The sequence below is a fragment of the Martes martes genome, assembly GCF_963455335.1.
Source record: "Martes martes genome assembly, chromosome: 6".
NCBI lineage: Eukaryota > Metazoa > Chordata > Mammalia > Carnivora > Mustelidae > Martes > Martes martes.
Window position 1 is genome coordinate 121,302,788 of NC_137893.1, and position 21,617 is coordinate 121,324,404.

The 21,617-nt window shown below is 49.8% G+C and overlaps 2 protein-coding genes across 5 annotated transcripts; one reads left to right on the plus strand and one right to left on the minus strand.

The window, feature by feature from the left end:
• Positions 1-1,169: 1,169 nt before the first annotated feature.
• Positions 1,170-17,591, plus strand: DHX16 (DEAH-box helicase 16). Of its 3 annotated transcripts, none has more exons than XM_080806758.1 (20): positions 1,170-1,582; positions 3,135-3,382; positions 3,481-3,643; positions 3,965-4,021; positions 8,176-8,430; positions 8,620-8,823; positions 8,901-9,092; positions 9,951-10,061; positions 10,226-10,341; positions 11,914-12,124; positions 12,316-12,414; positions 12,542-12,694; positions 14,140-14,280; positions 14,465-14,627; positions 14,730-14,848; positions 14,963-15,030; positions 15,965-16,127; positions 16,220-16,381; positions 16,673-16,846; positions 17,360-17,591. In XM_080806758.1, the coding sequence occupies exons 1-20, from the start codon at positions 1,376-1,378 to the stop codon at positions 17,486-17,488; spliced, it is 3,135 nt and encodes a 1,044-aa protein (XP_080662884.1). In that variant the 5' UTR covers positions 1,170-1,375; the 3' UTR covers positions 17,489-17,591. The 3 variants fall into 3 exon arrangements, with proteins under 3 accessions (XP_080662884.1, XP_080662885.1, XP_080662886.1); XM_080806759.1 differs by having other exon boundaries at positions 16,220-16,372; XM_080806760.1 differs by lacking the exons at positions 1,170-1,582; positions 3,135-3,382; positions 3,481-3,643; positions 3,965-4,021 and having other exon boundaries at positions 8,210-8,430; positions 8,901-9,039.
• Positions 17,592-17,611: 20 nt separating this feature from the next.
• Positions 17,612-21,550, minus strand: LOC308344916 (uncharacterized protein C6orf136 homolog). 2 transcript variants are annotated; one of them, XM_080806795.1, is made up of 6 exons: positions 21,253-21,550; positions 19,563-19,961; positions 19,197-19,285; positions 18,810-19,010; positions 18,167-18,236; positions 17,612-18,089 (listed from the first exon to the last, which is right to left on the minus strand). In XM_080806795.1, the coding sequence occupies exons 1-6, from the start codon at positions 21,322-21,324 to the stop codon at positions 17,976-17,978; spliced, it is 945 nt and encodes a 314-aa protein (XP_080662921.1). In that variant the 5' UTR covers positions 21,325-21,550; the 3' UTR covers positions 17,612-17,975. The 2 variants fall into 2 exon arrangements, with proteins under 2 accessions (XP_080662921.1, XP_080662920.1); XM_080806794.1 differs by having other exon boundaries at positions 20,947-21,446.
• Between the last annotated feature and the right edge of the window lie 67 nt (positions 21,551-21,617).

Sequence of the window (21,617 nt, forward strand, 5' to 3'; positions counted from 1 at the left end):
AGCTCTGAGATGCCAGGGCTGCCCACAGTCTATCTCAGAAACAGAAAACAATGCATCTAAGAAGTAAATGCTAAGGAGTCAATGCTATGGCTGTTGGAATAGCAATATTTCATTTCCCAACAGTAAGTGTCTGGTAAGTCCAATTACTCATAGAAGTATGAAGCGGGGTCAAACCAACATCAGATAAGCAGAGAGTAAGGTAACAAGCTCTGCTTATTTTTGAATAAGCATTACCAGTGAATTAATCAAGCTGTTAGCAAAAACACAGAACATAGTTTACACATTCCTTAGTTTGGAGGGGTTTTTCTTATTCTTCTTTACAGATTGTATTTATTTATTTGACAGAGACACAGCGAGAGAGGGAACACAAGTAGGGGGAGTGGGAGAGGCAGGCTTCCCGCTGAGCAGGGAGCCTGATGCCGGGCTCAATCCCAGGACCCCGAGATCATGACCCAAGCAGAAGGCAGTTGCTTAATGACTGAGCCACCCAGGTGCCCCAGTTTGGAGGTTTTTAAAAATAACTTTCTGGGGCGCCTGGGTGCTTCAGTCGACTCAGGTCATCCGGCTCCCTGCTCCCTGCTCGGTGGGGAGTCTGCTTCTCCCTCTGCCCTGTACCCCACTCGTGCTCACTCTCTCTAATAAATGAATACAATCTTTTTTAAAAGATAACTTTCTGAGAGCACCAAGAAAAGAGGGCACCTTTGTTTTTCCCCCCAGATCCTGTTTCTTCCTGCTTGGAGGTTCTTGGTTACGTCTGACAGGTATTCATTCCTGGTACTCCCAATCAGCATGGGCTAATCCTTCATCAGCATGGACCTAACCTTCCAACTTGAGATATTATCTCCCACCAACACACACAAACCTTGCATTATATTTGGCTCCATAGGACTTACAGGTTTTATTTATTATGTGTCTTGTCTCCGTCCCCCCTCCCCCGGCCTTCATTAAGGGTTTTTTTTTCTGATTAGTTCTTCGCCATATCCCCAGCAACTAAAATTGTGCTTAGCACACAGCATTTGTTGAATGAATGAGTAAGCGAGGGATCCACAGACTAGCCATCAGAGGGCGACAGAGAGACTTAGTGGAGGCGGAAATGAAACGTTTTGCCCCGAGCTTCACGTGCGGTTCCGTGAAGTTTGAACTCGCTCGGCCACCATAGTGCTTAAGCCGGAAATGACAGGCCGTTTCCGGTCTTAGCGGTTCGGGAAGACGTTTTCGGGCTGTCGGAAACCGAACCCCAAAGTTCTAAGGCAGGTCCTTCGAGGATCGCAGACTCCATCCCAGGGCTCCAGGCTTCCAGGCCTCCGACGGGCCCAGCCACCAGCGTGACTACTGGAGACAGTTCAGGGCCAGGAACGGGGCAGCGTGGGTCACCATGGCGACGCCGGCTGGGCTGGAACGCTGGGTGCAGGACGAGCTGCACTCGGTGCTGGGGCTGAGCGAGCGGCATGTGGCGCAGTTCCTAATTGGTACCGCGCAGCGCTGCGCCTCGGCCGAGGAGTTTGTGCAGCGTCTGCGAGACACCGATACCCTGGACCTCAGCGGGCCAGCCCGGGACTTCGCCCTGAGGCTCTGGAACAAGGTGTCGAGAGGGGCGGGGTGGGGCGGGGCCAAGAGTGGGAGCGGCGGGGGAGGAGGTGGAGCAGGGCGGGGGCCCCAGGTTATTTGTCCAGGTGAGGTTGGGCTAACTGTCCTTCCGAGAATTAAGTAATCTCAGTACCCAAGCACCTAACTTTTGTCCACTGTCGCCTGCGTACTGTGCTAGGTGCTGGACGTCCAGTTCTGGGGAGAAGTTCAAGGAGGGTGCAGTGTTATAGAGCCGTTTTTCTCGAATTTTAATATGCATGGGACTCATCCAGGACCCTTATTAAAATGTAGATTCCGGCTAGGTAGTTTTGGGATGGGGTCTTAGCTTTTGCATTTCTAACTAGTTTCCAGGTGAATCCGATGGTCTACAGGCTACGCTTTGAATAGTGAGGCAGTAGAAAAGATGTGTGAGAAGTGCTGTGGAAGGGCAGAGAAGGTAGGGGTAGTGCTCAGGGGAAGGAAGCCCAAAGATTCCCCAAATCTGTCTGGTAGAGAAGGGGTTAGAATAAAGCTGTAAAGATGAGCTCCTGGAGGACAGGACTCTGTATATCTTGTCTTTGTATTTCTCCCACCTGACAGCACCTTACAGAACAGGTGCTTATTTAAGCATATGGAAGAGTGAAAGTGTTCAGCATGTTCATAGAATGGCATATAGCCTGCTTTAATTGTCACATATGTCACAAATGGTGCTGGCGGGAGATGAGTTTAGAACCTAAGTGGTATGAGGATAAGACTTTATGTAAATCTGTTGAGCATGTATCCTGGAATCTGGTACAGTGCCAGGCTTCTGCTAACCAATCCTTATAGCATATCAGTTCTTGCATAGGGATAGCTTAGTTATGGGGAAGTACAGAGGCTGAACAATTGAGAATTGGTTTTGAGAATGTAAAATAAACTCCATGAAGGCAGGGATTGTTGTCTTTTGTTTATTCTTGTGTCCTTGGTCCCTAGCAGGTAGGCACCTGATGCATCAGACAGACTTGTTAAGGATCTCAAGATGGGGAGATTATCCTGAGTTATTTGGTGGGTTCTTATGAGTGAAAGTGGGCAGGAGAGTCAGTGTCAGAGCAATGCAGCAGGAGAAAGACTTGATCAGGCACTACTGGCTTTGAAGGTGTCATTCAGTAAATGTTTGCTAAGTGAATGACTGCAAGGAGGTTCAAAGCTGAGAGGCCCAATTCAGGCTGATGAACATGGTGTGAAGCCATGGGGAAAAGAGACAGTGAAGGCTGGTTTAAGGTCAGGTCATTCCTTTTTTTTTTTTTTTAAAGATTATTTTTTAAATTTATTAACTGACAGAGATCACAAGTAGGCAGTGAGGTAGGCAGAGAGAAAGGGGGGGAAGCAGGCTCCCTGCTGAGCAGAAAGCCCGATGCGGGGCTTGATCCCAGGACCCTAGAACCATGACCTGAGCCGAAGGCAGAGGTTTAACCTACTGAGACACCCAAGCGCCCCAAGATCAGGTCATTCCTTAAATTCGGAATGGGGCAGAGTAGGTTGGCAGAGATCAGGAGTTGCTCATATCCCATTGTCTTCCCTTCTGATAGGTACCACGGAAGGCAGTGGTAGAGAAGCCAGCTCGGGTGGCCGAGCGAGAGGCCCGAGCCCTGCTGGAGAAGAACCGATCCTATAAATTGCTGGAAGACAGTGAGGAGAGCAGCGAGGAGACTGTAGGTAGAGCCGGGAGCAGTCTCCAGAAGAAGCGTAAAAAACGGAAACACCTCAGGAAGAAATGTCACGAGGAGGAAGAAGAAGAGGAGGAAAAGATTTCTGAGAAAGGGAAGCGAAAGACAGGGTAAGTCAGAAGCAGGGTGAGAAAGGATGGGACAGAGGATGAGGGGGCTTGATAAGCTTCCTAGGAGGCCTTATGTAATCCTTTGGGCTGGACTGCAGGGGGTGTAAACAGCAGACTGAGAAGCCAGAGTCGGAGGATGAGTGGGAGCGGACCGAGCGAGAGCGCCTTCAGGATTTGGAGGAACGTGATGCCTTCGCCGAGCGGGTTCGGCAGCGGGACAAGGATCGAACTCGCAATGTCCTGGAGCGGTCAGACAAGAAGGTGCATAGGAGCAGCATGTTGTATGAATCCCGGGGAAGACCCCCTCGGTCAAATCTGAGGTTTGGTGTGATTGGAGAGATAGTGATCTCTGGGAAGATCAGGATGGCCTCTGGTGGTGTCCATCTCTAATAGTATGAGGACCCTTCTGGGTCCTCTGGCTATTGCAACCTTCTGCCGAACCTGTAGCCCTAGAGATTCCTTACTGAAAAGGGCCATTTCTTTATATAGTGGTATATCCGAATGACCCTTGTGATTATAGAGGAGGAATGGCTTTGAGAGATTTTGACCTTACAGCCCTCCACCCTTGGTTTCTTCTCCTAGGCTTATGAAGAGGCTCAGAAGCGCCTCAAGATGGCTGAGGAAGACCGGAAAGCCATGGTGAGTCCTAGTGCCCAGGAAACCAACCATCAGAAGGCCTGGGGTGGGGGAAAAAGGACACAAAGGAAGTATAGTCGGGATGCTGATGGGTTGTCAGGTCTGTGTTGACACGAGCCTGCCAAGGGCAAACTTAAGTTGTAGAGGAAAAGAAGCTGCCCACAAACCTTCTTACTCCTTAGGATCTGAATCACACTATGTTAATGAGGGAGATGTGGGCTTTCCCTGAGACTTAAGGAGATGTAATCAGAAGTCAGCTGGAACATCTAAGGGGATGGCTGGAGGACAGGGGGAGGGCAGCTGTCCTACTGCTGAGGTGTGTGCTGTCCAGTCAGCTTGGGCACACCCAATTCCAAAAACCTTCCTACCACCTAATCCCTCCATCCCAAACATGGTCTTATAATCTTCCTCTGGTTTCCTGAGTTTCTTCTCTCTGAATGGGGATATAGCCCTTGTAATTTCTAAAAGTTTTTTTTTAAAGATTTTATTTATTTATTTGTCAGAGAGAGAGAGAGTGAGCACAGGCAGACAGAGTGGCAGAGGGAGAAGCAGGCTCCCTGCGGAGCAAGGAGCCTGATGTGGGACTCGATCCCAGGATGCCGGGATCATGACCCGAGCCGAAGGCAGCCGCTTAACCAACTGAGCCACCCAGGCATCCCAGCCCTTGTAATTTCTAAACTGAACTTGTCATGGTGTGAGTTCTGGTAGGGTAGACAGTTTTCCAAAGGCCTGCTCTTCCCATGTAAGGTTATACTTCGGATTCTCAAAAGAATTTTGAGACTCCTGGTGTCCTAAAAATGGCCTAGTGGAACTCAGGTCTCTCCTGACTGAGCCATCTCGTGACCCACCCCTCAAAATGGCTGTGGTCAGAGACTTCTGAGCTATCTGTCAGTATGGGTGTAATGTTTTTATTTGCCAGAATTTATTCTTCCCTTTTCAATCATGAAAACTTTCAAACGAACAGGGAAGTTAAGAGAGGAGTATAATAAACACCCATATAAACTATTCAGATTTAGAAATGGCTAATATTATATATAGTATTTGCAATGGCTATATAAGTGTGGGCTTTCTTTTTCTTTCTAAACTTTTTTTTTTTCTTTCTAAACTTTTTTAAAGAGTTTAGACATCATGGCATTTTATCCCATCAGCATGTATCTCCTAAGAATGAAGACATTGTCCTCTAAGACCACAGTGCCATTGTCATACCCCAGAAGATGGACAGTCGTTCATGTACCAGTGAGGAACCTGTCCACAATAAAATTTCTCCAAAATGTCTGTAGTAACTGCTCTTTGCAAACTGGAAGTCAAGTTTCATGCATTGCATCTGGTGGTTCAGTTTCTTATATTTATTTGTTTCCTATTCTCTCTCTCTCTATCGTCTTGTACCATGCCCCACATTCTGGATTTTTCTGACTCTTATCTTGTGTTGAGTTCTTCTATGCCCTGTGCTTCCTTTAAAGTGGAAGTTGGGTCTAAATCTTGCTTCAACTCAGATTAAAAAGTTGTGACAGGAGCACTTCTTGGGTGGCGATGTGCCCTTCACATTACACCACATCGGGGGAACACACTGACTGTGTACATGTTGGTGTAGGTAGTGTTCCTGCCAACAGCCTTTCATCTAATGGTTTTAGTATAACCACTACTAATCCTTTCCAAAGTCTGCTGTTTCACTTTTGGGGATTGCAAAAAGATGATTTTTGGAGTCTGACATTCCTTCTATATTTATTGGCTGACCTTTTTATGTAAAGAAGAGCTTTTTCCTAACTAGGAATGAGCAGGGCACCTGGGTGACTCAGTCAGTTAAGCATCAGACTCTGATTTTGGCTCAGGTCATGATCTCAGGGTGGTGAGGCTTCCTGGGGCTTCCTGGGGCTCTGCCCTCAGGAAGAAGTCCGCTTCTCTTCTTCTTGAAGTCGGCTTCTCTTCTTCTCCCTTGTCTTCTTCCCTCCTGCTGCTTGTGTTGCTCTCTCTCTCTCAAATAAATACATTTTTTTCCCAAGATTTTATTTCTTCATTTGAGAGAGTGAGAGAGCACACTCAGAGGGAAAGGCAGGGAGAGGGAGAAGCAGACTTCCCACAGAGCAGGGAGCCAGATGTGGGGCTCGATCCCAGGAGCTGAGATCATGACCTGAGCAGAAGGCAGATACTTAACCATCTGAGCCCCAGGCACCCCAATAAATAAGTCTTAAAAAACAACAACAACTAGGAATAAGCTACAATTCCTTCTTAAAAGGCAGCACAAATGGGGCACCTGGGTGCCTTAGTCAGTTAAGCATCTGACTTGATTTCAGCTCATGTCATGATCTCAGGGTTGGGAGATCGAATCCTGTGTTGGGCTCTGAGCTCAGCGCAGAGTCTGTTTGGTATTCTCTCTCTCTCTCTGTCCCTGCCCACTCATGCTGTCTTTCTCTCTAAAAATAATAAATAATAATTTTTAAAAATCTTAAAAAAAAGAAGGCAGGGCAAATGTTAATTACTAATTTTGAGAGAAAGGAGTTTGATGTAACAGTCACCTCACTGGTAGCAAAACCTTTTTTTCCCACTTTTTTGTGTGTATGTTTGTCACATTGGACTCATGCATTTTTATTTCTCAGTATTTTACAGTTGCATATCATTTTTCTTTTTGTACTCGAATTGCCCGAGTTGGGGTTTTTTTGTTGTTGTTGTTATTTATTTATTTAGTTTTTAGTAATCTCTACATCCAGTGTGGTGCTCAAACTCAAGACCCCAAGATCAGGAGCTGTATGCTGTTTTGAGTCAGCCAGGTGCCCCTCAAATTGCCCGTTTTTGGTTTTGGTGGGGTTTTTTTGCCTGTATTTTAAAAGAACATCCATCTGCTTCCTCCATCAGATTGAAAAAGTATTTGATTGTGGTACTCAGATTAGATCATGAACTTAAACTCCTTTTAAGTCTTCGTAGAACAGGGGCGCCTGGATGGCTCAGTCGTTAAGTGTCTGCCTTTGGCTCAGGTCATGATCCTGGGGTCCTGGGATCGGGCCCCACATCAGGCTCCCCACTCAGTGGGAGGCCTGCTTCTCCCTCTCCCGCTCCCCCTGCTTGTGTTCTCTCTTTTGCTATGTCTCTCTCTGTCAAATAAATAAAATCCTTTAAAAAAAAAAGTCTTCAGGGGCGCCTGGGTGGCTCACTGGGTTAAAGCCTCTGCCTTCGGCTCAGGTCATGATCCCAGGGTTCTGGGATCGAGCCCCAAATCGGGTTCTCGCTTGGATGGGAGTCTGCTTCCCCCTCTCTCTGTCTCTGCCTGCCTCTCTGCCTACTTGTGATCTCTCTCTGTCAAATAAATAAAATCTTAAAAAGAAAAAAAGTCTTCATAGAATAAACAGAAGCCAAGCAATTAAACAGAATTGAGGCGCCAAAGGAGAGGGCCTGATGAAATTTTGCCACTACAGTAGAGGAGGTTGTTTTGATCACAGGGAAGAAAGTGTTGCCACAGTGGGAGGGCTCATGGTGAGAGCTGAGAAAGGCCTTAAGGTTGTGGCCAGTCTTTTACTGTCATCCATAATGTGTCCTGAAAAGCTTCTGTCACAGGAAACATGTAGAAGCCAGATGATACATTGTATGAGGCAGGGAGAAGTTAGTCCCAGAGGCTAAGCATTTCTGATTACATCTTGCCTTACAGAAACACTCTCTGATGCTGTACTTCCAGATTTTTGTATATAGTGTATTTTCCCCCTTTTCCCAAACTGTAGTCATTTGATTTCAGACCAGGAAACATCTAACTGAGGCTAAAGATGACCTCCTGTTGGCACATCAGTGGTTTCTAATAGTCTCACTTGTTTTCAGTTTGAGACCTGTGCTTCTAAGTGCCGGTATTGAGCCCTTTTGTTTTCCTTCTTTCCACTAAGTCGAATAAAATAGTAAAAATAAAATCTAAAATATTCAGATAATTGCTCTAGTGTGTCTATGTTGACAAAGATGGTGAGGCTCTCCAGAAGGACCTTCCAGTTGGATCGTGCTGCCAGAAGATAGTGTGTGGTGTCAGTGTATGGCTTTTAGACAGGCCCAGCTTGGGGCTCACCATTAGTCAAGTTGGAAATTGCCAAGGGACACTGCTGGCCTATCAGGGAACTTGTCACTCTTATGGTTAGGTAAGGAAAGGGGTTTCGAGGTGAAGATTTGGCTGCCCTGTCCTAACCCAGGTCCCTGAGCTGCGGAAGAAATCCCGCCGAGAGTACTTGGCTAAGCGGGAGCGAGAGAAGCTTGAGGACCTGGAGGCTGAGTTGGCTGATGAGGAGTTCCTTTTTGGGGATGTGGAGCTGAGCCGACATGAACAGCGGGAGCTCAAATACAAGCGGCGAGTTCGGGATCTGGCCCGAGAGTATCGGGCGGCTGGGGAGCAGGAGAAGCTGGAGGCCACCAATCGTTATCACATGCCGGAGGAGACCCGAGGCCAGGTGAGGCAAAGCAGAGTCCACTTCAGCCCTGTTCCCCAAGCCAAGGGAAGGGAAATCTTCAGAGCATTGGACAGTGCCTTGGCTGGCCCCTTCCTTGTCTTTCCTTTCTCTGCATGTGGGGGTAGTGACTGGGAAGGTGAGGCCTGGGAAGAAGGCATCCTCTGTCTTCACATGTCCTTCTTTCCACAGCCAACACGAGCTGTGGATCTAGTGGAGGAGGAATCAGGCGCCCCTGGAGAGGAGCAGCGACGCTGGGAGGAGGCCCGGCTCGGGGCAGCATCCCTGAAGTTTGGGGCCCGAGATGCTGCCTCCCAGGAGCCCAAGTATCAGCTGGTGCTGGAAGAGGAGGAGACCATCGAGTTTGTCCGGGCCACTCAGCTCCAGGGTGATGAGGTGAGCAGGAGAACGCTGGGACATTCTAAGGAGGTTGGGAAGTCAGCCCTGAAGCTCACGCCCCTCTTTCTCCTCAGGAGCCATCGGGCCCACCGCCCCCAACCCAGGCCCAGCAGAAGGAGTCCATCCAGGCTGTCCGCCGCAGCCTCCCAGTGTTCCCCTTCCGCGAGGAGCTCCTGGCTGCTATTGCTAATCATCAGGTCCTCATCATCGAGGGTGAGACAGGCTCCGGGAAGACCACCCAGATTCCACAGTATCTCTTTGAGGAGGTACAGTCATCCATGCCCTCCAAGTTGCTGAGCCCTGACCCTTGACAAGCACAGTCCTATCAGTCCTCCTTTTACATGTTATTTTGAGCAGGTACTTACTACCTTTTCCGTCTTTAGTCTTTTCTGCTAAATTGTGAGTTTCTTAAGAATAAGGACAAACCCTTTTCATGTTTCTTTTCTCACTTCTGTCACTGTGTCTGTGCCTAGTTCCAACGTTCCTGTTGGAAAGACCTGTAGATGGGTAGATGGTAGCCTGGGGACTTTCCCACACCACACCACACCACCACACCAACCAGCTCAGCCATCACTCCTCCGCAAGGGCCAAGAACAAGGAGTCAGAGGACTTGGTTTCCTGCTTTTTCACCTTCTTTTGTTCCCCTTTGTTTCTGGGTCTGCCCCAGCTGGTCTTTTTCCAGTTCAAGTATAGCTGAGCCTGAATGTGATTACTCAAAAGGCTGGAACTCTGGGGGCTGGGTGAGGACGCCCTTGAGGGCCCTAGGGTCTGCCCTCCTATATGTTTGCCCTGGTGGTCTGGTTTTCACTTTCTGTCTGTTCCCTCCTTTCCCCCTGCCCTGTTGTACATTTACACCTTCTTTCTCTAAATTATCCTGGGCCCCAGGAGCATATTTATTTATTAAAGGTTTTATTTATTTGAGAGAGCATGAGCAGGGGTGGGGGGAGCAGAGGGAGAGGGAGAAGCAAGGGGAGCCCCATGTGGGGCTCATCCCAGTACTCTGGGTTCATGACCTGAGCCAAAGGCAGATGCTTAACTGACTGAGTCACCCAGGTGCACCTTCCCATCCCCCCAACCCCAGAAGCATATTTAACCAAGGGATAACCTCTTCTCTTGTCATTCAGGGTTATACAAGGAAGGGAATGAAGATTGCCTGCACCCAGCCCCGAAGAGTGGCAGCCATGAGTGTGGCTGCCCGGGTGGCCCGGGAGATGGGTGTGAAGCTTGGGAATGAGGTGAGATCTGCGGGGACTGAGAGGGGAGGGGAGCCTCTAGGGTCTGGGATGTAGCCCACACTGTGCAGGGCTTCACACCACAGGTCCAGGCACTGATCCCTTCTCCCCTAGCCCTGCACTCCCTTCAGGGAGTGTCAGTCCAATCTTAATGGCCCTTTTGACAGGTTGGCTACAGCATCCGCTTTGAGGACTGCACATCAGAGCGAACTGTCCTCCGCTACATGACAGATGGGATGCTCCTCAGGGAGTTCCTCTCTGAACCTGACCTTGCAAGTTACAGGTACACAGAGGGTCCCCGTCTCCCACAAGAGAGCCACTGCCCTCTCTTCCACCCAGTCTAGTGCCTTCCTCCCCTTCAGCACCTTCCTACAGGTGCTGCTCCTTTATTCTCTGGCCTTCCTCTTCTTTCTTCTCATCCAGCTAGTTTGGCCTTTGTCTTCTGACTGGCCCACCAGTTCTTGAATCTTTTATGGTGTGGATAGTCCTAGGACTGACCTGCAGGTGTCATGGAGATGGGGTAGAAGAGAGGCAGAGAAGTCCCCTGCCCATTGCTTCCAGAATTTAGAAAACACCAGGATGGTAGAGTGGTGCTGTGGAGACTTAAAAAGCCACATGAAGACTCTTTGAAGAAACTTAGAATGTTCAGCTTACAGTGGAGAAACTCAGGGGAGACATCCTGGTTCTCTCTAAAGGAAGGGCTGTTGCATGGACAAAGAAGTCAGACTTGTTTCACATGAGTCTAGAGAGTGCAACTAACAACCATGGGAAAGGTTACAGGGAGACAGATTTCAGGGCAATACTAAGAAGCCAGAGAGGTGGAGATTGGAGGGGCTGTCGGTGTGCTGGGGCCCTCACTCTTGGGCCTCTGGCCCAGGTCTTGGAGTGGCTTGGTCTGTGAATAGTGAGTTCTCAGCGCTGGTGTTGGCCAGGCAGGGCTTGGATGAACATGTGTTTAAGAGGAGAAGGGATGGTGCATGGCTGGTGGTGGGGTCAGGCCAGCCAAGCAGTATGTGCTTTCTCAACTCTTAGGAGGCTGTGAAGTTCTGGTCTTAGGAGATCACAAATGGAGCAATAGGACAAATACGATTTGAGCCTTCACATCCCTTGCAAACATTTCAGAACCCAAGGAAGGCTAGCCAGTGCAAGAGTGTTTGGGTATAGGGTTTTCCCATCAAGCCAGCCTGCTTTGTGGAACAGATGGGGACTTCACCAGCATAGTCAGGGGTGAGCTGCTGCAGGCTTGCCTGTCACCTGGAAATTCAGAGATTTGAACAAGGATAAAGAAGATGCAGCACCTGGATAATTAAAGAGAAGACCAAAAATTCTGCAGAGCTCTCTCAGGTTGGGGTAGAAAGGCTGACCCGGGCCATCTCCCCAGAAGGAGGCAGCAGGGCCAACAGGGATGCCAACAGCTCACAGGGTGTTCGAATTATGGTGGCCCAGGTCAGTCTGCTCCTTCCCAGCCAGCACGGGGACCTTATTCAAAGAGGTCCTGCTCTCACTTTTTTCTGCTTTAAAACAGATACTCTTGTTTCTGCTGACTCTAACAGACCCTTGACTAACCCAGAAAGGATGTCTGACTTGTCCTGGCCTTGGCTTCCAGCCTCTAGATCTTGGCTGTTGTTGTCTTCACAGGCTGGGATAAGCTGTAGACTGTGGGGTTTTGATCTTCTTTAACTTTGTTGGTCTTCCTTAGCTGGGGTGATTGGCTTCTCTTTGGATCCCTCCTCCCACATTCCCACATTCACCTTTGGGGTCTTTGCTTCCTTCCCTCTGTGCCCTCATCCAGGGGACCCTCTTGTCTTCTCCTGGCCAGCTTTCCAGGCTCACTGCTCCCCTCTTCTTTCCCTAGTGTGGTGATGGTAGATGAGGCTCATGAACGGACCCTACACACAGACATTCTCTTTGGGTTAATCAAAGATGTTGCTCGCTTCCGGCCTGAGCTGAAGGTCTTGGTGGCTTCAGCCACACTGGACACTGCTCGTTTTTCCACCTTCTTTGATGATGCCCCTGTCTTCCGAATCCCTGGACGCAGGTTTCCAGTTGACATCTTCTATACCAAGGTGCTCCCCTCAGGGAGGGTGGGTTTAAGTGCTAGGCATCAAACCTTGGGCCTTTGGAGAAGGTTGTCCCAGGGAGGGAAGGGGAACGTGGAGAGTCCAAAAGGGCACTAGGATAAACTGGTTATTAAGTTGGGAGAAGAGGTTTCCCAAACAGATGGCCTTCCTGTGACCCCTCTCCTGCTTCTGCCTAGGCTCCAGAGGCTGACTACCTGGAAGCTTGTGTAGTGTCTGTGCTGCAGATCCATGTGACCCAGCCCCCTGGGGATATCCTGGTGTTCCTGACAGGACAGGTGTGAGACGGCGGTGTGGCGGGGTGGGGGCAGGGGTGGTGGTGATGTATCCCAGGGGAAGACAGAGCTGCCAGGTGGGCCTTGTGTCGCTTTGGGACCTGTACTGCTGTCTCCATCCCAAATCCAGGAGGAGATTGAGGCCGCCTGTGAGATGCTCCAGGATCGCTGCCGCCGCTTGGGCTCCAAAATCCGGGAGCTCTTGGTGTTACCCATTTATGCCAACCTGCCTTCTGACATCCAGGCTCGTATCTTCCAGCCCACACCCCCTGGGGCACGAAAGGTCAGTTGGAGAAACCCACATTTTTCACCCCTATAGTTCACACAACTAGTAGTGAAAAAGAGAGTATGTGCCTGCCCTGTGCAGGATCTGTCCTGGGCCTGCTACAGCCACAAGGCTCAGTAGTGGTCCCCCGCTTCCAGAGCTGGAGAGACGATGAATTCAGCATGAACTGAGACACACCCAAATAACGTGACCCGGTAAGTCAGTACGGTGGAGGTGCAGAGGAGAGGGGAAGTCCTTGGTGTGCTGAAAGGTGGGATTTTATCTGGATCTTTAAGAAAAAAGGTAGGGAATTCCAAAGCAAGGCCTAAGGTATGTTTGAGGTCAGAGTGTAAACTAGAAGATTAAGGGGAAGGTTCACATGGTGAAAACAACTCTGAACTGAGATTAGGGAGGGCCTTTGAGAGCAGTTGGAAGCATTTGAACTTTAGACGATTGGATGGCAATCAAAGGGTTTTGAGCAAAGATGTAACTTCCATTCAACAAATATTTGAGCTCCTCCCACGTGCCAGGTACTGTTCTAGGGAATGAAGATACAATGAAGAACAGAACAAAGTCCCTAGCCTCTCAGAGCTTACAGTCTAACGTAAGTTAGGAGACAGTGGACACGTAAATACACAATGCTGATTCGTGACCAGTGCTATGGAGAGATACCGTGCAAAATGGGGAGATGGAGACTGACTTCAGAGGAGTGGGAGTGAGGAATGGCAGAAGGTGTTTTCCTCAGGGTGTAGGGAAGATCTCTCCTTCTCCAGTAAGGTGAAAGGGGAACCCAGTGAGGGAGGGAGCCTTGCTGATACCTGGAGGTAAGTGTGTCCAGTGGAGGGAACAGCTCGTGGGAAGGACCCGAGGAAGGAGTGTGCTCACCACCGCCAGGGAGCAGCAGGAGTGGAGGAGGAGTGGAGGCGAGGGAGCCCATAGTACTCGGAGGGGAGCTCAGAAAGGTAGCCAGGGCTAGAGGAGTCAGGGCTTTAAGGGGCTTGAATATAGTTCTCAAGTAGGACGGGAAGCCATTGACAGCTGGGGTTAGTGATGTGACAGGTTGATGTTTTTGAAGGGCCATCCGGATGGCCAGAATGATGAGTGGTAAGCAGGGCCAGGAGTAGAGGCAGGGAGACACATGAGAAGCCTCTTGCAGGAAGTCCTGGATGAGGATGAATGTGAAAGTGCTGGTGGGAAAGAAGGAGCCAGGGACCTGGACCCCCTCTCCCATCTCTGAAAACAATTCTAACCCTGCTCCCATGTCCTTTCCACATTATGTCCCTGTTCATCCCTACTCTCGCTTGCTCCTGCCTGGCTTGTCCCCCTCTCCTGACTTTAGACCCTAATCCCTTCAGCTCCTGTCCCTTACCTGCACCTGCTTCTCTACTGGAATCTTCCAGGAATACTTTTCTAGGTAATTTGGTGGGTGGGGTCTCCAGGTGACTGTACATCCTGTCACTCAGGTGGTTGTGGCAACAAACATCGCTGAGACATCACTCACCATTGAAGGCATCATTTACGTGCTGGATCCAGGGTTCTGTAAGCAGAAGAGCTACAACCCTCGCACAGGCATGGAATCCCTCACTGTCACACCCTGCAGCAAGGTCAGCCTGCTTGGGCTCTAACAGTGTGTCCATGGGAAGGGTTCAACTCTGAAGCCTGTGGGAGCTTCTTAGAGGACAGAGAATAAGCAGCCTACATCCTCTCAGATTTCTTGCATAAGTATTGCTTCTTCTCTTTTCCCTCTCCAGTTGTCAGCCATGACAACTGCCTCTCCTTTCTTTGTAGGCCTCAGCCAATCAACGGGCTGGTCGGGCAGGTCGGGTGGCTGCTGGGAAGTGCTTCCGCCTGTATACTGCCTGGGCCTATCAGCATGAGCTGGAGGAAACCACAGTGCCGGAGATCCAGAGGACTAGCCTGGGCAATGTCGTGTTGCTGCTTAAGAGCTTAGGTTATTTGGGGTCCCCCAGTCCTCCTGAGAGAGGAGGGAGGAGGGGCTGGAGTCACTGATCCCTGCAGAGAAGCTGTTCTACACCCTCACATCTTTCTTCAGGGATCCATGACCTAATGCATTTTGATTTCCTGGATCCTCCACCATATGAGACCCTCCTGCTGGCTTTGGAGCAGCTGTATGCTCTGGGAGCCCTCAACCACCTCGGGGAGCTCACCACGGTGAGGCGGGAGGGCAGCATGGGCTGGAGCAGGATGAGGGGATTGGGGTGACTTCTTGAGTGGTGGAGGGACCCCTGAGGCAGGACTGGCCTCAACTCTTTTTCCTCTCCTTAGTCTGGTCGGAAGATGGCAGAGCTACCGGTGGACCCCATGCTATCTAAAATGATCCTGGCCTCTGAGAAGTAAGTGCCACACCCCACTCCCACCCCTGCCACTCTGGCCAGGCCCCCAGCACACAAACTAGCTATGCTTCCTTCTCTGGTCTTTTTCCTCTTTTTCTCCCTGCTGTATTATTCTTTAACAAATAAGTTATTAGAAAACTTTTACTGCCCCTTTTGAGGCTCACAAGGGGCAGTAAGATACTAATCAAATGAGTAAGATTGACAAACAGAAAATTTGGGGGCATGAATGGATGTGGAAGACTTAGCACCTGTGAGGAGTGCTGTGTGTGGTCTGGTTTGGGGACTTGCTCATTCCTGAGGTTTTGGACTGTAACACTTAGATGTTGTTGTGGAGGGACCACCTTTAAATGCCATTCCTCGGGCGCCTGGGTGGCTCAGTTGGGTTGGGCGACTGCCTTCGGCTCAGGTCATGATCCCGGACTTCCAGGATCGAGTCCCGCATCGGGCTCCCAGCTCCTTGGGGAGTCTGCTTCTCCCTCTGACCTTCTCTCTCATGCTCTTTCTCACTCATTCTCTCTCAAATAAATAAATAAAATCTTAAAAAAAAAAAAATTTAAATGCCATTCCTCTGCCGTAGTAGAGGTCAGAGGTCATCACGTGAACTTGAAGTACTGTCTTTTCCTGATGCACGTAATACACCCCTTCCTCCTGCAGAAGTCCTTCCTACCCTCAGAAGTCCTCAGCACTTTCCTGCCCACCCCCTCCCCCCACCATGGATAGCCTCCCTGCAGTTGTTTCACCTACAGCCCACTTCCTCCACACCCGTACTGCCATCACCACCACCAAAATCTGTCCGCCCTGAATTGTAGCCGTTAATGGTAGTCTCCATGTGAGGACACATCCTCACACAGTGATCACTTCTCCCCTTACAGTGCGTGTATCTGTTCCTGTGTGTCTTCCTTTGAACCCTCATGCTTTGCCCTTCCTGCCCCAGGTACAGCTGTTCAGAAGAGATCCTGACGGTGGCTGCCATGCTGTCTGTCAACAACTCCATCTTCTACCGACCCAAAGACAAGGTTGTGCATGCTGACAATGCCCGTGTCAACTTTTTCCTCCCTGGTGGAGACCACCTGGTTCTGCTGAACGTTTATACGCAGGTCACTGGGCTTGGCTGATGGGATTGAGGGAGGCAGGGGGACTCTGGTTCTGCTATATACTTAGGTCCCACTTTTTTTAACCATCTTCACAGTGGGCTGAGAGTGGTTACTCGTCCCAGTGGTGCTATGAGAACTTTGTGCAGTTCAGATCAATGCGCCGAGCCCGGGATGTGAGGGAACAGCTGGAGGGGCTCTTGGAGCGCGTGGAAGTTGGTCTCAGCTCTTGCCAGGGGGACTATATCCGTGTACGCAAGGTCAGCTTTTTTTCAGTCTCCCTGTTCCCCACACCCTCTCCATCTACAGAGTGAGTTGCTCTGGGGGCCTGTAGCAGTCCCTCCAGCCTGAGGATGTGCCCTCTTCCCCTGGGGAAGGCGTGCTTTTCTGTGCTTTCTTCCCCAGATCCCTGAAGGGTCATTCCCAGGGGGTTCTTCACACATTCCTTACCTTTTGAGTTCTCCAGAAGCCTGAACTAAAAAGGTAGTGAGTGCTTAGGTTCCCTGGATGTGTGGCTTTCTGGTTGACTTTCTTTCCTGTCTTTCCCTCAGGCCATCACAGCTGGTTACTTTTACCACACGGCCCGGCTGACTCGTAGCGGCTATCGCACAGTCAAACAGCAGCAGACAGTGTTCATTCACCCCAACTCCTCCCTGTTTGATGAACAGCCACGTTGGCTGCTCTACCATGAACTTGTGTTGACCACCAAGGAGTTCATGAGACAGGTGAGGGGACCTTCCCTTGCCCAGGATGGTGCAGATGTGGGGGGAGGTAGGATCCTAACAAGCTAAAAACCCAGGTTCAGGTTGCTGAGAACAGCAGAGAAATAGGAAAACACTTTAGTTTAAGGGAGGATAAAATAGAAAGGCCTTGTTTCAACAGCTATATCAGCATCTACTAAGATCTAAGAACTGCATATTCATTCAGTGCATGTTTGAATGCCTAGTATCTTAGTGTTTCAGATGCTGGGGTAAGAATGGTGAACAAAGCAGATGTGGTCTCTGTCCTGAGTGTACTTTACAGTCTTTATGACTAGGTTTTTTAGGGATAGTTTACTGGGGATCCTGAATGACATGTAAAGGTTATGTCTGCCCTTGGGGTATATAGTATTAGAGCCTGGTACCTTGCCCCTAGCCCTGTAGTCAAAGGTGGAAGAAAGAAACTTTTTTGATTACACATACACTAGAGTGTAGGTTGGAAAAAGGGGAACCCTACTGACTTTTTCTCTCCTCTTGTAGGTATTGGAAATTGAGAGCAGTTGGCTTCTGGAGGTGGCTCCTCACTATTATAAGGCCAAGGAGCTAGAAGATCCCCATTCTAAGAAAATGCCAAAAAAAATAGGCAAGACACGAGAAGAGCTAGGGTAAAGAGGAGGGGACACAACCAGAACCCAACACCCCTCCTCTTCCTTCTGTAACATTATTTAATGTACATTTTTGGAATAAAGCTTGTGGGAACTTTAAATTTTAATTGATTTATATTTTATTTTTAAAAAAAGATTTGAGAGAAAGAGAAAATTATTATTTTAAGTAGGCTCCATGCTCAGCATGGGGCTTAAACTCACAACCCCGAGAATCAAGAGTCCTATGCTCTACCGACTGAGCCAGCCAGGTGTCCCAAGCTTATGGGAACTTTTGAGATGCAGAGAAAGTGACATGGAAATTCTCATATATTCACTTAGACTTTATTATTTACAAGTTAAATTATACAGCAGCTTTACACAGCATGAGATGGCAAAAAAGGAAGAGTAAAGAGGGGAGGAAGCTGGCTCCTGAGATTCTAGGCCCCCTCCACCCCTTCCTCTTGTGCGTATATAGCAAAGTCTTCAGTGCTGCCTCTACCCCAGTTCCTGGATCAGGTCTTAGAACACAGGTGTAAGTTGGGTTCTGGCTCTGACAGTCCCAGAGTCACCAGGGCTCCCACTAGCAGCTTCTTCACAGGCGTTGGGGCTGAGTGTGAAGGCATCAGCTGCAGGGACAGAGGTTAAGGCTAGTTGGTGGGATGTTCTACACCTTCACCCATCCCCATCCAGCCTAAGGACTTACTTTGTCTAGGCGATGACGACAAATGAGGCCATTGGAATTCAGGTAGAAGGTGGAATAGGCATCATAGGTCCTGATGAAGGGAAAAAGAGGCTTACTGAGGGAGGTGACTAGTCCCAAAGTTTAGTTCAAGCATTTGTTTAAACCAGTAGTTCCTAAATTTTGCTACACAGTAGATGTAGATGAGGAGAACTCAAAAACTGATGCCCAGGTTGTACCCTGTCCCACTTAAATCTGAATGTCTGGTACCAGTATTTAAACTTTAAAGATCCTTAGATGATTTTTGCAGCAAAGTTTGAGAATCACTGGTTTGGGCCAAACCTAACAATTTCCTGGGATTCTATTCTATGCCAGAAATTTACTAAATACTCTACCTAAGATTATGAAGCTCAACTTACTAGGAATTTTCATTTGTTCAATAAATACTTGAATGACTATGATGTGCCACATAATGTACACCAAAAAACTGAGTCTAGAGGTTTCTTAACACATTCAATGTCCCTGATTCCCAGTAGAGAAAACAAAATCCCTGCTCTCAAGGAGGCTGCAGTCAAGTCACAGTAGATCAAGGATGGTCTGGAAGACTAGATCAGAGTCCTAAAGGTAGGATTAGGAAACCGATTGGATCTTTTCTCACTTCTCTTACCGATAAAGCTCTTCCTTGTCTCGCTTGTAGAAACGCAGAAAGAGCATGTGGATGGGCAGCCCCACAAGGCGCCAGCGGGCTTGCAGGGTCCAATTCTCTGGGTGGCGGGTCAGCTGTAGGACCTCCAACCGAAGCTGTGCAAAATAGTTCCAGGCCAGGAAGCGGCAGAAGGTCAGTGACAGAATGTACCATGTCCGGCCCCTGGGAAGAAGGGATGGGAAAGATCGCTCATGATGGCATAATCAGAAAACCAAACTGGCCTCTGTCTGGGGAACGGGAAAACAGTTGTGAGAGGTGGCAGGACATTCTCTGGTAAATGAAAAAGATCAAGTAGAAAGCACATGGTGCTTTTCCTCCCCAAGGCCCTACCCGTGCCTGGATTCTCACTTGGTACGGATGTTCAGGATCTCATTGATGAATTCCACATCCGATGAGTAGAGAGTATAGTCGTGGGAGTGAAGGAAGAGATTGGGAAGCTGGGTGGAAGAAGATGGCATCAGCCCAGTAGGAAAGAAAAGATGATCCTACTTCTCAGTTTTCTCTTTGATGCTTCTTTACTCCCCTCTGAGTAAAAAGTCATCTCATCCCATATTTAACTTCCCTTAAATCCAAACTGAAAAATATTTTTTTCTTGGGAAATGTTTATATGCCTGTCTCATAATTCCAAGAAATCCAGTCAACTAGCCCTCTATTTCCAGGTACTATCTACATCCCTTCTCACTGCAGATGGAGGCCACTTTCAAGCTGACTTACCTCTTGTCTTAGTCTCTCATACATGACAGCCAGGTGCTCCTCCATACTTGGATCTCCTGATGGAGTGGCAGGGGAAGGGCGAGAGGTCCCTGGGGCTTGGAAAGGTATCAAAGCCCCAGGACAGGGGCAGGGAGGTCCCTCAAATAGGCTCCTAAGCCCATCCAGGCAGCCACTATGCATCTCAGGTCCCGGTCCCTCCTCCCGCTTTCCTGGAGGGAGAACCACCCATGGTGAGCTGAGGGCGTGGATCTGAGGGAGATGTAGTGGAGGAGCCCGGGGAAGCAGCCAGATCGGAGGGTGTGGGGGCGGGGGAGACCAGAGAAGAGAAGATGGAGAAGTGGCTGTTGTGGAGGGGGGCCACAGGGGTGGGAATGGTAGAGTCCGTGGAGAAGGCTGGTCCTAAGGAGGAATAATAAAAGGAAAAAGATAAGAATCTAGCTGACTGATGCCCCCTCATCTAAACTCTGTTCATTAATATGCTTCCAATCCCACCTGCTCCTCCTGACAGGAGGAAAATGGGATGAATTCAACTTTATCTCTTCTGAAAACAGGAAGTTTCCTGTGACACAGGTACAAGTACCTCCCCAAAACATTAGTTTAAGATCACAACACTATTGTGATCTTACAGAAAAAATCCTAGTATTTTGAAAAATGAACAAAGGAATGGAGCAACAGATTTTAGTGTAAATGTGGATGAAATGACGTGGTCGGTAACACAACTCCACCATGAAGTGTGTGATAGAAAAAAAAACATCCAGCTGTAAGCAGGGGACATTTCTCTGAGCTCTGATTACCTTGGGCACCCTCATTCCCTATGCCTATTTCTTATAAATGTCCTCTTATACACAAGGACGATGAAGCTACACTGAACTGTTACGAGGACTATCGGACATAATAAATGTAAATATAACTTCGTCATCTATAAAGTAGTATGTAAATGTAAGCTACTATCATTTCGGGCTCCGCTAATCACATAAATAAGCCGAGGAGACCGTTAAAGGCTGGGCTTCAAGTCGCCTGGTTTACCGACGTTGAAAGTGCGATGGGCGGGAGGTCACCCAAAGTCAGGCCTCGCCTGAGTCCTTCGCTCTCAAGGAACCCCTGCGGGGCTGTCTCACTTCCGGGAAGGCTGGCGGGCGGTGCGGGGAGTACCACCGGCCCCAAGGCGCCGTCTCCGCTGGGGGCGTGGCCATTTTGCCCTGCCGGGCGCAGGGGCTAGAACCAGATCCACCCAGGCCGGCCTTTCCGTCCTGACCGCTATCCCGGTGTAAGATACGCGGGCTGCACAGGGCGGCCCGCAGGTCTGTCTGTTCGGGATCTGGGAATTCTGGGGCGGCTCCGCGGCCAGGCTGCGAACCTCTCCGCCCCTTGTCCTTCAAATCACCTCCATGCACAGGTAACCGCGGAAACGCCGGCGAAATGCGGCCGCGCCCCGCCGTCCCTGCTTCAACGCCGCCTGCACACCCGAGACGCGGGAGAACCAACATCGTATGCACCCACGCCCGACTGTGCGCTCCTCCGAGCCCCCGCGACCCCTAGCCCCTCCACGCGCCGCCCTGCACAGGTGAGAAGGGCGTTGGACGGCATTGCGCCTGCGCGGACGGGGCGCGCGCTCCGCCCCACACGCCGACTCTGAGGAGGGTCTCTCCCCGCCCCCTCTCCTCCCCTCCTGTTTCCCCTCTGCTCTCACCTGGGGGCGAGCCTGGTAAGTGCGGAGGCAGGGGCCGAGACGCCGGGCCGCCCCCCGGCTGGGCTGGTACATGATCTAACGGGAGCGGAGACAGCGCCTCCAGTGTCCGGCCTCTGGCCTCCTCACAGGGGTGAGCGCGCCCCGGAGCCGGCTTCTTGAAGGGGAAAGGGGGAGGGGGGTGTGTGTGAAGGGGCTGGAGAGAGGGAAACGGAGATGTTGCGCGCTTGCGCACTGCAGAGGGTTCCAAGGGGTTGATGAGACATTCGTCTGCAGTGAGTGCGCTTGCGCTTGCCGGCTCACGAGGCTCTAAGCGCGCTTGCGCAGTAAATTAGGTCCCGGTGAACAGGGCTGTTTTACTTGTAGCA

Bases quoted from the DNA above. Each gene is read 5' to 3' on its own strand.
- DHX16 (XM_080806758.1), top strand. From the start codon at position 1,376: ATGGCGACGCCGGCTGGGCTGGAACGCTGGGTGCAGGACGAGCTGCAC. The intron at 14,849-14,962 runs GTGAGGCGGGAG...TCCTCTCCTTAG, and splicing joins ACCTCGGGGAGCTCACCACG to TCTGGTCGGAAGATGGCAGA. The intron at 16,847-17,359 runs GTGAGGGGACCT...CTCCTCTTGTAG, and splicing joins CCAAGGAGTTCATGAGACAG to GTATTGGAAATTGAGAGCAG.
- LOC308344916 (XM_080806794.1), bottom strand. From the start codon at position 21,324: ATGTACCAGCCCAGCCGGGGGGCGGCCCGGCGTCTCGGCCCCTGCCTC. The intron at 18,237-18,809 runs GTAAGAGAAGTG...TCCCTTCATCAG, and splicing joins GACAAGGAAGAGCTTTATCG to GACCTATGATGCCTATTCCA. The intron at 18,090-18,166 runs GTAAGTCCTTAG...CTGTCCCTGCAG, and splicing joins GTCGTCATCGCCTAGACAAA to CTGATGCCTTCACACTCAGC.